Raw genomic sequence first — 15,629 nt, 5'->3', positions numbered from 1 at the left:
GGACGGCTCGTTCAGCTTTCCGGGACGATACAAAATCTCATAGTTGAAGGTGGAAAGCTCGATCCTCCACCTTAAGATTTTGTCGTTTTTGATTTTGCCCCGCTGTGCACTATCGAACATGAAGGCTACCGACCGTTGGTCCGTGAGGAGTGTGAATCTCCTGCCGGTCAGGTAATGCCTCCAATGTCGCACAGCTTCCACTATGGCTTGGGCTTCCTTTTCTACTGAAGAGTGGCGGATTTCTGAGGCGTGGAGGGTCCGGGAGAAAAAGGCCACGAGTCTGCCCGCTTGGTTAAGGGTGGCCGCTAGAGCTACGTCGGAGGCGTCGCTCGCGACCTGGAATGGGAGGGACTCGTCGATGGCGCACATCGTGGCCTTTGCGATATCCACTTTGATGCGGCTGAAGGCCTGGCAAGCCTCTGTCGACAGAGGGAAGGTCGTGGTCTGTATTAGGGGGCGGGCCTTGTCTGCGTACTGGGGGACCCACTGGGCGTAGTACGAAAAGAACCCCAAGCAGCGTTTCAGGGCTTTTGGGCAGTGCGGGAGGGGAAATTCCATGAGTGCGCGCATACGTTCGGGGTCGGGGCCTATTATCCCATTGCGCACTACGTAGCCCAGAATGGCTAGCCGGTCGGTGCTAAAAACACACTTGTCCTCGTTGTACGTGAGGTTCAAGGCTTTGGCGGTCTGGAGGAATTTTTGGAGGTTGGCGTCGTGGTCCTGCTGATCGTGGCCGCAGATGGTTACATTGTCGAGATACGGGAACGTGGCCCACAACCCATGTTGATCAACCATTCGGTCCATCTCCCGTTGGAAGACCGAGACCCCGTTTGTGACGCCACAAGGGACCCGTAGGAAATGGTATAATCGCCCGTCTGCCTCGAAGGCTGTGTACTTGCGGTCACTTGGGCGGATGGGGAGCTGATGGTAGGCGGACTTGAGGTCCACGGCTTAGAAGACTTTATATTGGGCAATCCGATTGACCATGTCGGATATGCGGGGGAGAGGGTACGCGCCTAGTTGTGTGTATCTGTTGATGGTCTGGCTATAGTCAATGACCATCCTTTGTTTCTCCCCTGTCTTCACTACTACCACCTGCGCTCTCCAGGGACTATTGCTGGCCTGGATTATGCCCTCCTTTAGTAGCCGCTGGACTTCGGAGCGAATGAAGGTCCGGTCCTGGGCGCTGTACCGTCTGCTCCTAGTGGCGACGGGTTTGCAATCCGGGGTGAGGTTCGCAAACAATGACGGGGGTTGCACCTTGAGGGTTGCGAGGCCGCAGATAGTGAGTGGGGGTATGGGGCCGCCGAATTTGAACGTAAGGCTCTGTAGATTGCATTGGAAATCTAATCCTAGCAAGGTGGGGGCACAGAGTTGGGGAAGGACGTTTAGTTTGTAGTTTTTGAACTCACTCCCCTGCACCGTTAGGGTAACTATGCAGAATCCCTGGATCTGTACGGAGTGGGATCCTGCAGCTCGGCAAATCTTTTGTGCGCTGGGATAGGTGGTCAAGGAACAGCGTCTTACCATGTCGGGGTGTATAAAGCTTTCCGTGCTCCCGGAGTCGACTAGGCATGGCGTCTCATGGCCGTTTATTAGTACCGTTGTCGTCGTCGTCTGGAGTGTCCGGGGCCGAGCTTGATTGAGCGTAATCGAAGCGAGCCGTGGTTCTGGTAGTGGAGTGGGGTCCGTTGTTGCCGTCCAAGATGGCGTCGGGGATGAACAAAATGGCCGCCCCCATACATCGCACGTGGCTGGGGGTCACAAAATGGCGGCGGGGGTGGACAAAATGGCCGCCCCCATGCGTCGTACAGGTCTGGGGCGGTCCAAGATGGCGGCACCCCTCCTCCCCTCATGGTGGCCGGGACCCAAAATGGCGGCGTCTGCGGGTCGCACATGGTGTGCTGGGGGGGCTGGGGAGCGCTAGGACCGCGAGCGCCAGGACCGCGAGCGCTAGGACCGCGCGGAGCTCCCTCACCGGGGACAGCGGTGGTCGGGGCCCAAGTAGGTGGCGCCGGCGGGTCAGGCGTGGGGCGCGGGGTGGGGGTTAGGGTGGCGTTAGGGACGCGGAAAACTCCCTCCTCTACGTGGAGAGTGTTGGCCGGGACCCAAAGCGGTAGCGCCGGCGGCGGGTCATACATGGGCTGCGAGGAGGGGAGTTGGGGAGCGTAGGCGGCGTGCAGGGCTCCCTGTTCTCCCGGGACAGCGGTGGTCGGGACCCAGAGCGGCTGCGTCTGCGGGTCGTACATGGCGTGCTGGGGGGGTTGGGGCACGTAAACTGGTGCAGGGCTCCCTGTGCTCCCGGGACGGCGGCGACCTTGCGGGACCGGCACACAACCGCATAATGGTCCTTTTCCCCGCAGCTTTTGCCGGGCAGCGCTGTCGGTAGTGTTTCGCCTGGCCGCAGAAATAACAGCGGGCGCCCCCGGTGCGACTCGGCGTTTGGACCGCGCAAGCCTTTGGGGTGTCCGGGGGGGGGTAGGGGGTTTGCCGCGACGGGTACGTACGGGGCCCAATGGGTTGCCGCGCGGTCGGGGCCGTAGGCGCGGGTATTACGCGCGGCCACGTCTAGGGAGGCTGCTAGAGCCCGTGCCTCTGAGAGTCCTAGCGACTCTTTTTCTAGAAGTCTTTGGCGGATTTGGGAGGATTGCATACCTGCCACAAAAGCATCGCGCATTAACATGTCCGTGTGTTCGTTTGCGTTCACCGACGGGCAGCTGCAGGCTCGTCCCAAAATCAGCAGCGCGGCGTTGAACTCGTCCATCGATTCTCCGGGAGCTTGCCGTCTCGTCGCGAGCTGGTAGCGAGCGTAGATTTGGTTAACAGGGCGGACATAGAGACTTTTCAGTGCTGCGAACGCCGTCTGGAAATCGACCGAGTCTTCGATGAGGGAGAAAGTCTCCGTGCTCACCCTCGAGTGCAGGACCTGCAGTTTTTGGTCTTCTGAGACTCGGCCGGTGGTCGTTCTGAGGTAGGCCTCGAAGCAAGTCTGCCAGTGCTTGAAGGCTGCTGCCGCGTTCACTGCGTGGGGGCTGATCCTCAGGCATTCCGGAATGATCCTGAGCTCCATAGTCCTTTTTTTAGGCACGCTTAATAAATTGTAGCGCACAAAGACTCCGTGAGATGAATAGAGTGAAGTCGATGAGGCTTTATTAAGCGTGTCTGTTCCCCCGCAGCTCGATAGTAAACTGGCCAGCTGGGGAAGACTCCGGCTTCTTATACTCCGCCTTCAGGGCGGAGCTTGAGGTCATCGGCCAACCAGGACCCGGGATCTGTCAGCCAATGACATTAGGGCTTCCAGTCCCACATGACCTCCAATACATACTACCACACAGGGGGACCCGGGAATGGGGGAAGGCGGATATGGGGAGGGGGGATATGGGGGTGGGGGATATGGGGGAGGTGGGATATGGGGGATATGGGGGAGGGGGGATATGGGGGAGGGGGGATTTGGGGGAGGGGGAATATGGGGGATATGGGGAGGGGGATATGGGGAGGGGGGATATGGGGGAGGGGTGTACAGGGGATATGGGGAGGGGGATATGGGGAGGGGGATATGGGGGAGGGGGGATATGGGGGAGGGGGATATGGGGGATATGGGGGAGTGGGATATGGGGGAAGGGGGATATGGGGGAGGGGGTTATGGGGGATATGGGGGAATATGGGGGATATGGGGGAGGGGGGATATGGGGGAGGGGGGATATGGGGGATATGGGGGAGGGGGGATATGGGGGATATGGGGGAGGGGGGATATGGGGGAGGGGGGATATGGGGGATATGGGGGAGGGGGTATATGGGGAGGGGGATATGGGGGAGGGGGGATATGGGGGATATGGGGGAGGGAGGTTATGGGGAGGGGGAATATGGGGGATATGGGGGAGGGGCATATGGGGGATATGGGGGAGGGGGATATGGGGGAGGGGGATATGGGGAGGGGGGATATGGGGGAGGGAGGTTATGGGGAGGGGGAATATGGGGGATATGGGGGAGGGGGATATGGGGGAGGGGGATATGGGGGAGGGGGGATATGGGGAGGGGGGATATGGGGAGGGGGTTATGGGGTGGAGGGGGGATATGGGGGAGGGGGTTACGGGGGAGAGGGGATATGGGGGAGGGGGGATATGGGGGAGGGGGGATATGGGGGATGGGGGATATGGGGGAGGGGGGATATGGGGGATGGGGGATATGGGGGAGGGGGATATGGGGGAGGGGGGATATAGGGGATATGGGGGATGGGGGATATGGGGGAGGGGGGATATGTGGGTGGGGGATATGGGGGATATGAGGAGGGGGATATGGGGGAGGGGGTATATGGAGGAGGGGGGGTTATGGGGGATATGGGGGAGGGGGGATATGGGGGAGGGGGATATGGGGGAGGGGGGATATGGGGGATGGGGGATATGTGGGAGGGGGGATATGGGGGATGGGGGATATGGGGGAGGGGGATATGGGGGAGGGGGGATATAGGGGATATGGGGGATATGGGGGAGGGGGGATATGTGGGTGGGGGATATGGGGAGGGGGATATGGGGGAGGGGGTATATGGAGGAGGGGGGGTTATGGGGGATATGGGGAGGGGGATATGGGGGAGGGGGGATATGGGGGAGGGGGGATATGGATATCGGGCAGGGGGGGAGACTCACCCTGGCTGCTCTGATGAGGTCGTTCACCTTCTTGTGGCACTGGGTGCCTGTCGCCTCAATGTCACGAGACTGGAACCTCGGGGCTGAGCGGCGGGCGGCTATCCGGCCGGGTGTTCTGGTCGGGTGGGGGGAGCAGCGCGTCCTTAATGAGCCGGCACGCCGTGCGGCGTGTATGACGCCGCACAGCGTGAACCACGTGAGCCAGCGCGGATAGTGTCACGTCGCTGCTAGCCCATTCCGGGCCGGAGACTTTGCGACGTTTGTGGTGGCGTGATGCAGGTGGGCTTTGCGCCGTTTTTGCCGCCGGTCGGCGGACTTTGCGCCGATAACGGAGAATTTCGCCCATGACCTTTGTTGTGAGGCAGCTTGAGTTGCGTTGTACAGTGCTGTCCAGGTCGACACTGTTGTATGGCATCAGGGACAAGGAGACCCCTGTACCCCCTACCCCCAAGTGCATGCTGATCCGAGTCAGTGACACAGATGGGTCCATTGGTCCAGCAGCCTGGCATTGTCCATGAAAACTAGACCAGCTTGGGGATGGAGGGCAGGAATGGGACTACCATGGTAGAATGGTGAGCATCAGGAGGAGCAGAAAGCTGTTGCACTTACCCCAAAATGTCTAGTTAACAGTGGAACACCTTGTTCATGCCACTCTTTAACAATGATTTTGATGCATTTTACACAATCTCAAAATAAGCTGTCTAATAAAAAGATGATCAGTACTTTTATCTAATGATCATAGTGATCAGAATTTAACAATGGCAATTGATTGATTTAAATGACAGCTGAGTCGCCTGGCTTGGTGCTCAAGAATAAGTTAAAATGAAACTGAAGGTTTGGAATATCAAGAATATAGTTAAAGTCTTAGGTTTGTAAAAAGGAGCAAATTTATATTTTTTATTTTTATCCACCATTGTTACAAAGAGCAGCGCCAATGGTCCGAAACGGTTGCCCATTTCCCCTTTCTCGCAAGCGCACGGGTTATGGAACTAGATGGGTAAGCCATTCGGTTTGAAAGAATGTGAGTGGATTTTTCTTTTCACTTTTTCCATCCTGGATGATTGCAAAATTAAAACCACCATGAAAAAGGCATGATTAAAGTTTTTATTTTAAAAAAGCTTTTTGACCATATGAAGTCAAAAACACCTCTTTACCTTATCTGGGGATTTGTCCAAGAAGACTGAATGGAAACATCACGTTCAGACTTTAGGATGGGCTTTTATTTCCAGCACAGGTGTCGATTGTACGGTATGTCACAAGACCTCACTTTTCTTTTGTGCACAAAGTTCTGTTTCAAGCCTTCACAGGACCGTCTGTTTGTAAGGATTCCATCAACATGCCAGAATGCAGCACGAAGCTGTCAGGTATAATGTAATACATTAAAAAAATTATTATTTGTTCTTGGGATGTGAGTGTCACTTAGAACGTCAGCATTTATTTATTCTCAATACCCTCGAGAAGATCGTGGTGAGCCACCTTCTTGAACTGCTGCAGTCCATGTGGTGTAAGTACACCCACAGTGCTGTTAGGGCGAGTTCCAAGATTTGACCCCACAGCAGCGAAGGAAAAGTCAGGCAGGCGCATTCAAACTGATCAAATTATTCTGTCTCTGTGACAAGAGGCCAATAGTTAGATCCAGTCAAATGAATATCTTCTCCCGTCGAGGTGGGCAAGGCAAAAAATCATCACACAAGTACCCCACCTTGGAAAGAAAAATTACTGACCACGCTCCCTCGGCCTCATAAACATGGATTGTTCCTCCCCTTTTTGCATGGCATATAGCTGAGTAATCATTTCGTAGAAAGTACGGAGCAAAATAAATCCAAAGACTTCTCCTACATGTCTTGCACAAAATTGGCTGCAAATTCATTTTACAAATAAAATAACATCTTGCTCTTGAAATGGGCATCATAATTATGCACTTGGACCGTCTAGAATTTTACAGTGCAGAAGGAGGCCATTCGGCCTATCGAGTATGCACCGGCTCCTGGAAAGAGCACCCCACCCAAGGTCAACACCTCTACCCTATCCCCATAACCCAGTAACCTTACCCAACACTAAGGGCAATTTTGGACACTAAGGGACAATTCAGCATGACCAATCCACCTAATCTGCACATCTTTGGACTGTGGGAGGAAACCGGAGAAGCGGAGGAAACCCACGCTAGTTATGTCTAGTTATGTATGTGCAGCAACTGAGAGAAAACTGAGAAAATATTCACTGTGTGCCACGTATGGACTGCATTCAGTAAAAGTAAAATAAACATGAAGTGCAAACTTAGGTTATACATAACAGTTTATCTAAGAAATTTTGAGATTTCCACAGTGCCCAGGTATACACAATGATATTTTTTTCTTTTAGAAATCTGCTTTATTCATTTCTAGAATGCCTAATCACACAGACAGACTGAGGGATCCTTTCAATGGATTTACAGGACATGACGAGTACAAAATGGAGAATCATGTTTTTTTAGCTGGTTGACAGAAGAAAGATCATCCTATTTTTTTTCAGGTTACAAAGTCACATTTATCTATGAACAATGTAGGCACTACAGTGATTTTGATAAAAGAATCAGGCTGTGCAAATCTAAGTGTCTTATCAATAAACATTTTAGCAGCACAATCAAAGAAATAAGCCAAAATAAAAATTATAACTTAAATCAGCACATTCTCAAATACCATAAACTCTGAAATGTTAAACAGAAGAACATGAGATCCAGTGTGCAAAACAGAATATTTTTCAGTTTTGTTTTATGAAACATAAAGATCTGAAACAAAACCTAGCGTTACCTATCTTCATTAGGTAAAGTATTGAAATATAAAAAGAAACAAATTTAATGATTTTTATTGAAAAGCTGTAAAAACATTCATATTATAATTTGCAATATGAAAAGTACATATAAAAATAAAGTAGTCTCCATTTTGGAAGTTTGCAATGCATCATTTACAATAACTTTCCATTTATCCTGTTATATATAAAAAGTATATAAAATGGCAGAAATTAAGCTGTTATATTTTAATTAGGGTTATATGAATACTAAGGTCAAAGCAGTTACACTGAAGTAGACTTGTGCAGTAACTTCTACCATTGCTTATTGATAAGAATGCTATGTGTACATAACTGTGAATAAAGGTGGCAACTCCTATTGGATGTTCCACCAACTGTATTGGTGCACCACTGAGCTCAGTTATAGAATTGTAGGACAGGATTTTGATTTGCAAATTTCCTCACACTCCCCAAATTCCCAGCCTTAGTCAGGCTATCGGGGAGAAGATTTTCCACAGGACCAGCTGATGTCGGCAACAGTAAATAACTGACTTTGGGATGATCAATGCATCTTCCACCAATCAGTTCCGGAACAAGAGTGGCAGAAACCTAGGGGCCGACGGCTACCAACTTGTTCGGAGTTAGTGAAAAGTGCAGAGGGGTGCGATAGAAGTGATTAGAAGGGGCAACACGACAGCACAGTGGTTAGCACAGTTGCTTCATAGCTCCAGGGTCCCAGGTTCGATTCCTGGCTTGGATCACTGTCTGTGCAGAGTCTGCATTTTCTCACCGTTTCCTCTGGTGCTCCAGTTTCCTCTCACAGTCCAAAGATGTGCAGGTCATGCTAAATTGCCCTTAATGTCCAAAAAGGTTATTTGGGGTTATTGGGTTACAGGCGTGGGTTTAAGTGGGATGCTATTTCCAAGGGCCGGTGCAGACTTGATGGCCCGAATGGCCTCCTTCTGCACTGTAAATTCTATGATTCTATGATCACGTGGAGAAGTGTAACTGAATAAGTTGGTTGTTGAGTGAATTCAATGCTTGATGGTTTGTGATTACCCTTTCCCGACTAATTATATTTTTATCTTCCAACAAAAGCAGGTGGGTCTTAGAGCAGATGGGTTCAGTCGGTGGCATTTTCAGATTCCATCAATGCAGCTTGTTGTTCAACCCATCAGGAAATGCATGTCAACAATAGGAGGAAGAATTCTGCCACAGCCAATATTCAGCCAAACTGTTGGCAGAGGTTGGCATTTTTATCCACTAGTGGAATAAGAATGGGAATGACGAATGATAGAATGACAACTTGGTCCTCTTTATTTATTTAATTTATTATTTCATGGGATGTGGACGTCGCTGCCAAGGCCAACATTTGCTACTCATCCCTAATTGCCCCTGAACTGAGTGGCTTGCTCGGCCATTTCAGAGGGCATCAAAGAGTCAACCACATTGCTGTGGGCCTGGAGTTATTTGTGGGTCAGACTGGGTAAGGGCCAAGACTTCCTTTCCTAAACGACATTCGTAAACTAGATGGGTTTTTACAACAATTGCCGAGATTGTCATGGTCACCATTACTGAGACTAGTTTTTTTATTACAGATATATTAATTGAAGTTAACCTCCCCACACTGCTGTGGTGGAAATTAAACCTATGTCCCCAGAGTTTTAACCTCAACTAGTCCAATAACATTACTATGCTACTGTCTCCAGTCTTGACACATGCTTTAATTGATGCTCCACAATGCCTTTTGGAATTTGAAATGCTCCAGAAAATATCGAATGTCTAAGATCCTCACGATCCTTGAATTTCCCAAATTGTTCAACCTTCCAACATGCCCAGTTCTATCCTTTACAAAATAAAAACAGACTACAAATACATTGAAATACATTTCTGGACACATTGACATTTTTGCCTGGGGAATATTTACATTTTATTCAAATAAGCAAGACTATGAGAGTATGTGCATGAATCATTGAAATATGCATAAAATGTGGGATGTTAATGTGCTCTAAATCACTGAAATTGCAAATGAATGTCATTCAGGCAGTTTTATCTGGAGTAGTCTCATCTCAATGTGCAAAAATCTTTAAAATAACACAGATCTATAACACAAGTTTTTGCACTGCTGTAAAGGGTATTATTTGAAGCTGGGCTGAGGCACTTGGCTGTTGCAGTGATGTGGCTTGTCCAAAGAAGACTTATCTTTGTAAATTTACAATAGATGAATACTTCAGTCTCCACCACAATAATCTTTCGAGATCAGTAAACTTTTTGCAATCCAAGAAAATCAAATCATTTGAAAATTTGATGGAACTTTCACAAGCTTAGACTTTGGGCCAGAATTCTCTGGGCCATCCTGCCAGAGGGACTGGAAAGCCCCGATGGATGTGAACCCCAATGGCGGAGTGGCTGCCGAAGTTTGCATATGGCCATTGACCTCTGCTTGACTGGAAGATCCCGCCACTGACCAATAGCAAGATAACAAGCCACCTCTGCCCCCAGAAAACCTGCTGAGGTGGTGGGGCTGGTGGTGGGGGAGGGGAGGGGGGGGTAGGGGGGGGGGGGGGGGGGGGGGAATCCCGGCGTTAAACTTTAAGAGCAGAATCCTGGATAAAATAAATCTCCATCCATTTTATGTTTACATTGAAATCTCTGGAATGTTAAAAAGCAAATACGCTGTAAAACAATTTGGATGTGGTAAAGAAATATTGCCCAGGATTGTCCTAGCCCACAGCGAATCGGAGAATCGTCCGGGGGGGGGGGCGAGAATCCCGCTGCGCCGCTCCTTCGCCGGGCCGCCGATTCTCCGGCGACCGGAGAATTGGCAGCAATCGTGTCCGCGCGGTCGCCGCGGCGCCGGTCGGGGGCCGTTGAAAGCGGCTCCAGCGGTGATTCTCCGCGATCGACGGGCTGAGCGCCCGCTGAGTTCCGCCGGTGTGGTTTACATATGGTCCCACCCGGCAGGACCTCGGCGTTCTGGCTGCGGGGGCCGACCTGGTGGGGGGCAGTGGGATCCGACTCCGGGGGGCGGCATCCACGGTGGCCAGGCCTGCGATCAGTGGCTACTGATTGGCGGGCGCATTCATTCCGGGGGGGGGGGCCTATGTTCCTCCGCGCCGGGCCCCTGTAGGGCTCCGCCATGTTGCGCGGGGGCTGGCGCGGAGATGGCAGCCACGCGTATGCGCCAACGCGGAGCTGGCAATCACACGCATGCGCTGGCACGGAAACGCCCGTGCCACGCATGCGCGGACCTGCGCCAGCTGTGTTGAGCCGGCTTTCGGCGTCGGAGCAGCGCACAGCACACCGACACCATTCTAACACCCGAAGAAGAGGAGAATCACTGGGCCTGTAGGCCCGTTGACGCTGGCGTATCTCGCACCTGTTTTGACACCGGCGTCAACACTTGACCGCGATATCGGTGAATCCCTGCCATTACCCTTATATGAAGGTTTCGGAAGACTTGATCAATTTTAACCAAAAAATGTGGAGAAATTGGCAGAATCCTAATCCAAAAAGTTGCTAAATTTGCCACTGAGCCATCAGATGTGCACCGGCACATGTTCAAGGACCTTACATTACAGATAAATGGAAGTCTACCATAAACATTACAAAATGCAATTATGGAAGCATTTTTTTTCTACTGTCTCATTCATGATATTACACTCTTTAGTTACCTAAAAGTTTTTTTTAAACATTCAACACTGCTTTATTAAATATAGAGAGGTACTCTTCATTTTGAAGTTGAAGACGAATCAGAGTTCTTGGACTGGTTGCTTTGATAAAGACATAACGTTTGATGCAAGAATTGATATTGCTCACTAGTCTGGATCATTCCACCCCTAAAAGACAGAAGTCAGGTAGACCATATAATATTTATAAGACACATTCATAATTGCTTCACACAGGAAATATATTTTAATCAGAGTAAAGGAATTGAAAGTGATTAACAAATTAATTGAAAAAATGAAACGAAAATTGCTTATTGTCACAAGTAGGCTTCAAATGAAGTTACTGTGAAAAGCCCCTAGTCGCCACATTCCGGCGCCTGTTCGGGGAGGCTGTTACGGGAATTGAACCGTGCTGCTGGCCTGCCTTGGTCTACTTTCAAAGCCAGCAATTTAGCCCTGTGCTATAAGTTGCCAATTTCAGAAGGCTGGATTTCAGTACATCAAACCAATGATTGAACAGACCAATTTTCTTCTGGTGTTGCTATTTCTCTTCTTGCACCTGGTGGTGTACAGCGGAGACTTTCATCTGTTCCCTGTAGTTTTTACCTGGAACAGGTCGCCAGCCATCATCAGAGGTCAGGTCGCCAGCCATCATCAGAGGTTTATAGCTTGAGGGGCAGGACTCCATGTCAAGTATTGCTGACCAGTTGTGTCGTACGCTCTTATTGCCTGCCAATGCTGAGTGTTGGAAGGATTTTTCAATCTGATACTCAACCTGTTTGGCCGTGCTACAAAAGCATCTTTCTTTGCTATTAAGTCCTGGGGTGTCCCTCAAACCCGAAGCTTCTAGCACAGAGGTAGGGACACTAACCTCAACTCCACTCATCTGGTGCGCTGAGATCTGTTTTAATGCAGTAGTGTAACCCAAAGTAACACTCTATAAAGGATATGCAAATGTTCAAGTAAAATATTAGGCTGAATTTCTGTGGAGTGGCAATCAGAGTTGGATTGCCACGCTACTCCTGCTTTCCTGCCTCGAAATTCATTCGAAACTTTCGAGTCAGTTCCAGTGAGAACGGTGTAAGGCAGCTTGAGAATCATCTGAAAATACGATTTAAATCACAAACTTCAGATGATTTCAACTGTCTAACATGAATAATTACCCAGTGCAAGGCAATTGCCCCTCAGAAGTTTGAACCTGCCAAGTAATTGGCACACAATACTTACCTGAGAAATCTAGGGCGCCATCTACTGGCCGCATTCCCCCCCGTAGATATTGGGAGAGAAATTGCCATGTGGGTCTCGCCCACTTAGCCGTGCTGCCGCCAGATCTTTAAAAAAAAAAAATTTAGAGTACCCAATTCATTTTTTCCAATTAGGGGGCAATTTAGTGTGGCCAATCCACATACCCTGCACATCTTTGGGTTGTGGGGGCGAAACCCACGCAAACACGGGGAGAATGTGCAAACTCCACACGGACAGTGACCCAGAGCCAGGATTCGAACCTGGGACCTCGGCGCCGTGAGGCAACAGGGCTAACCCACTGTGCCACCGTGCTGCCACTGCCACCAGATCTAACGGCCACCTGGCATCTATCGCCGAGGAGACCCCAGCTGGGCGTTGTTCAGCACTGGTCCCCACAAACGGGGACCAGATGGAACGGTACATGGGGGGGTGGTCTCCCAGGCGATCGGAGACCCCCGAAGGGTCGGCCTCCAGACAGGATGACACCCTGGCACTGCTGATGCCAACGTGGCACCTAGGCACTGCCACCCCAGCACCTTGGCAGCCACCATGGTACCAGCCAGGGTGCCCAGGTGGCACTGCCAGGGTGCCCAGGTGGCATTAATCTCGGTTGAGAATTTCTGGTCTTGGGGCGGGAGATCCTGCGCCCAATACCTTCCATCAGTGAAACCAAGCAATGTAACAGAATGTGACTGCTTAATCGTTTTCCATCTGCTAAGAAGTATTTTTGTTATCTTTAAGAGCTATAGCCTGGTGCAATTTTATTAATACAGCTGAGAGTCAATATATTACCAAAATTAGGCTTTTCAAATTGTATTCTCCAGCTGTGAACAACTTGATATAAAAATGCCTTAAATATACTCAACCATATAACATTATAATTGGTGTAATTGTTCAGTTTGTAGTTAATTAAGTTTTGATACAAAAAAGTTTCTGAATTGGACCTATGAGGACCAGTGTGCTGATGAAAATGAACATAATTTAAAGAGTCTTCCTGAACAGCATAATTGGCAGAACTTTGTAATTTTAACTTGGGTTCAGGATCAATTTTGAGGATGGGACCTGATCCAGCAAAGAGAATCTTAAACCAGCGAAAATATGCTGGAGAATAGGAACATTATTGTTTTTCGGTATAACATTGAAGTTTCCCTACCGTGATTAGGAATGGGGTCAAAGGAACAGGATGTGGATCTCATGGACAAGAATAGCTCAGAGAGAGGGTGATGGAATGTGCAATGGACACCAGAAAATAATCTGGTACTAGGTCATGGTGGGGAATTGGCATGGCAAGCAAGTGGAAGGAGGGTAGCCTCAGTCATAGTAACAGTAAGTTCCATGAGTTCTTACTCTTGTTTGAAATTAGGAAACAGGAGCCGGAAGAGGAGTTTAAGGCAACACCGACTCTGGGTAATGGATTCTGGGACGGTGTCTTATTTTGAAAACAGAAGTGTAGGGCCCAATCATGCTTGATGTGCTCCAATTAGATTTACTGCTAAATGACTAACCAATCATGTGTCAAAAACGCTTTAGTCTGTATCCTTTGGGGTTGAAAGAATGAAGATGAGGACAGCAGTGAAAATGGCGCGGGCAGGAGAAAGTAAACATCTTTCTGAGTGGATCAATGACTGCAAGATGTGAGGAAGGGAAAAGCTGGAAGGTTGGGAGCTTGAAAGAGCTTTAGGTTGAGAGTAAGGCATCTTATTGCATGTTTGTAGCCTGTGGGCATGATCTACCAGCCGGATCCCGCCGGAATCCGAGTGGGATGCAGCCGGTATATCCCACGAGACACCTCTCCAGGGATTCCCGACGCCCATTATGTCTCGCCAGATCCATTAATGGGCGGGACCCAGTCTCACACGGCTAAGTGAGTTAAGGAACCCATTTGGCCATGCTCGCGCAGGATTTAACGGCCACCCGGCATCCACTGGCCTTGTCGAGGAGACCCCAGCCAGTGATGTTCAGTACTGATCACCACAAATGTGGACCCCTTGGGGACGGTTGCCTAGGCGATCGGAGGCCCCCAATGATTGGCTTCTGGGCAGTGTGGCACCCTATCACCTTCTGATGCCACCTAGGTACCTTGGTATTGCCAGCCTGGCCCCCTGACAGTGTCATCCTGGCACCATGATGCCACCCAGGTACCAGCCTAGAACTGTCAGGCTGCCTCGGTGACATTACCAGAGTGCCAGGCTGGCAGTGCCTAGGTGTCAGGCTGACATTAGGCCTGCACCCGGATCAGCCCAGGTGGTGCCCTGCTCATGTGAGGTGGGGTGCAGAGGGCTCAATGACCCCCTTTTAGGTGAGTTGGGGAATTGTGGGGTTCCGAGGCTTGCAGTGGGGGTTGAGAGATCGGACGCCACCTAAAAATGATCTCTTCCTGCACAGAGGAGCGGAGCGCAGACCAAGAAATGATGCTGAGTGTGGCCCTCGGTGGAATCTTTCCCTGCCATGGCACTAAAGAAACCAGAGTGCGATTAGATATCCGGGTCCTTCCCAGTGGTACAAGCATCAGGAACCGACCCTGTTAACCCCGCCCAGAATGGTCTCTATTTTTTTTTAGCTAGATCAAACTCAATTTATAATGGGATCAGGGTTTATGGGGAGAAGGCAGGAGACTGGGGATGAGAAACTTAACAGCCATGATAAAATGGCAGAACAGACTCGATGGGCCAAACAGCCTAATTCTGCTTCTATATCTTATGGCCTTATGGTCTTATAATATATAAATGTGCTTTGGTGCACCTAAAAGTACATGACATTGACATCGATGTTTAAAATTGAAATGCTGTAGTCTAAAACGTTCCTATCCCTCTTGTAAAGCACAAACCAATTTAAATATGGATGCTAGAAATCTTACGAACTTAGAAGTATCAACACTGACCTGTCTGTCCGCATTTGACATACAATTCCAAGAATATCCACTTCGCTGGTCTCTTTTATCTGTTGGCAGCCAATGCTTGTAGCAATGAAACAGCCTGTCCTCCCGATCCCTGCACTAAATGTAATGGATGCTTTCATTAGCAAAGGCAATTAGGGCTGAATTGTATCCCATTATTGGGGGCAAGAACGGAAGCAGGCAGGTATGTACATTTGCACTTCCCATCGATACAGAGACGTTATTGGGCAGGGAAAAGGCTATGGAAGGCTTAGGGAAGGCAAACAGTAGGTAGCCACTTAAGATGGGTTAAAGGCCAACTAAGGTCAGTTATCAGAGACTGACTGGAATTTGCAATCTGGCTGCAGGCCACCTTTGGCATGGGGAATAGGTCAACTGCATGGAGACAGCTCCCTGTTGGCATACAGGGAA

At 49.8% G+C, this 15,629-nt stretch overlaps 1 protein-coding gene across 4 annotated transcripts in view; it reads right to left on the bottom strand.

Annotated features, from left to right (window-relative positions):
- Positions 1–5,733: 5,733 nt before the first annotated feature.
- Positions 5,734–15,629, bottom strand: part of LOC140393864 (receptor-type tyrosine-protein phosphatase R-like) — a 164,660-nt gene continuing 154,764 nt past the window's right edge. The window contains exons 10-11 of one of the 4 annotated variants that reach the window (XM_072480399.1): positions 15,204–15,312; positions 5,734–6,000 (exon numbers count right to left, since the gene is read on the bottom strand). In XM_072480399.1, the coding sequence (XP_072336500.1) occupies positions 5,863–6,000; positions 15,204–15,312 (247 nt within the window). In that variant the 3' untranslated portion in view covers positions 5,734–5,862. Of the gene's footprint in view, positions 6,001–6,990; positions 11,249–15,203; positions 15,318–15,629 lie in introns of those variants that run through there. The other 3 variants (XM_072480402.1, XM_072480403.1, XM_072480401.1) reach the window with 3 other exon arrangements.

Source organism: Scyliorhinus torazame, chromosome 17, assembly GCF_047496885.1.
Source record: "Scyliorhinus torazame isolate Kashiwa2021f chromosome 17, sScyTor2.1, whole genome shotgun sequence".
NCBI lineage: Eukaryota > Metazoa > Chordata > Chondrichthyes > Carcharhiniformes > Scyliorhinidae > Scyliorhinus > Scyliorhinus torazame.
Note: the sequence above shows the minus strand (reverse complement) of the source record. Positions and strands in the feature narration are given on the sequence as shown.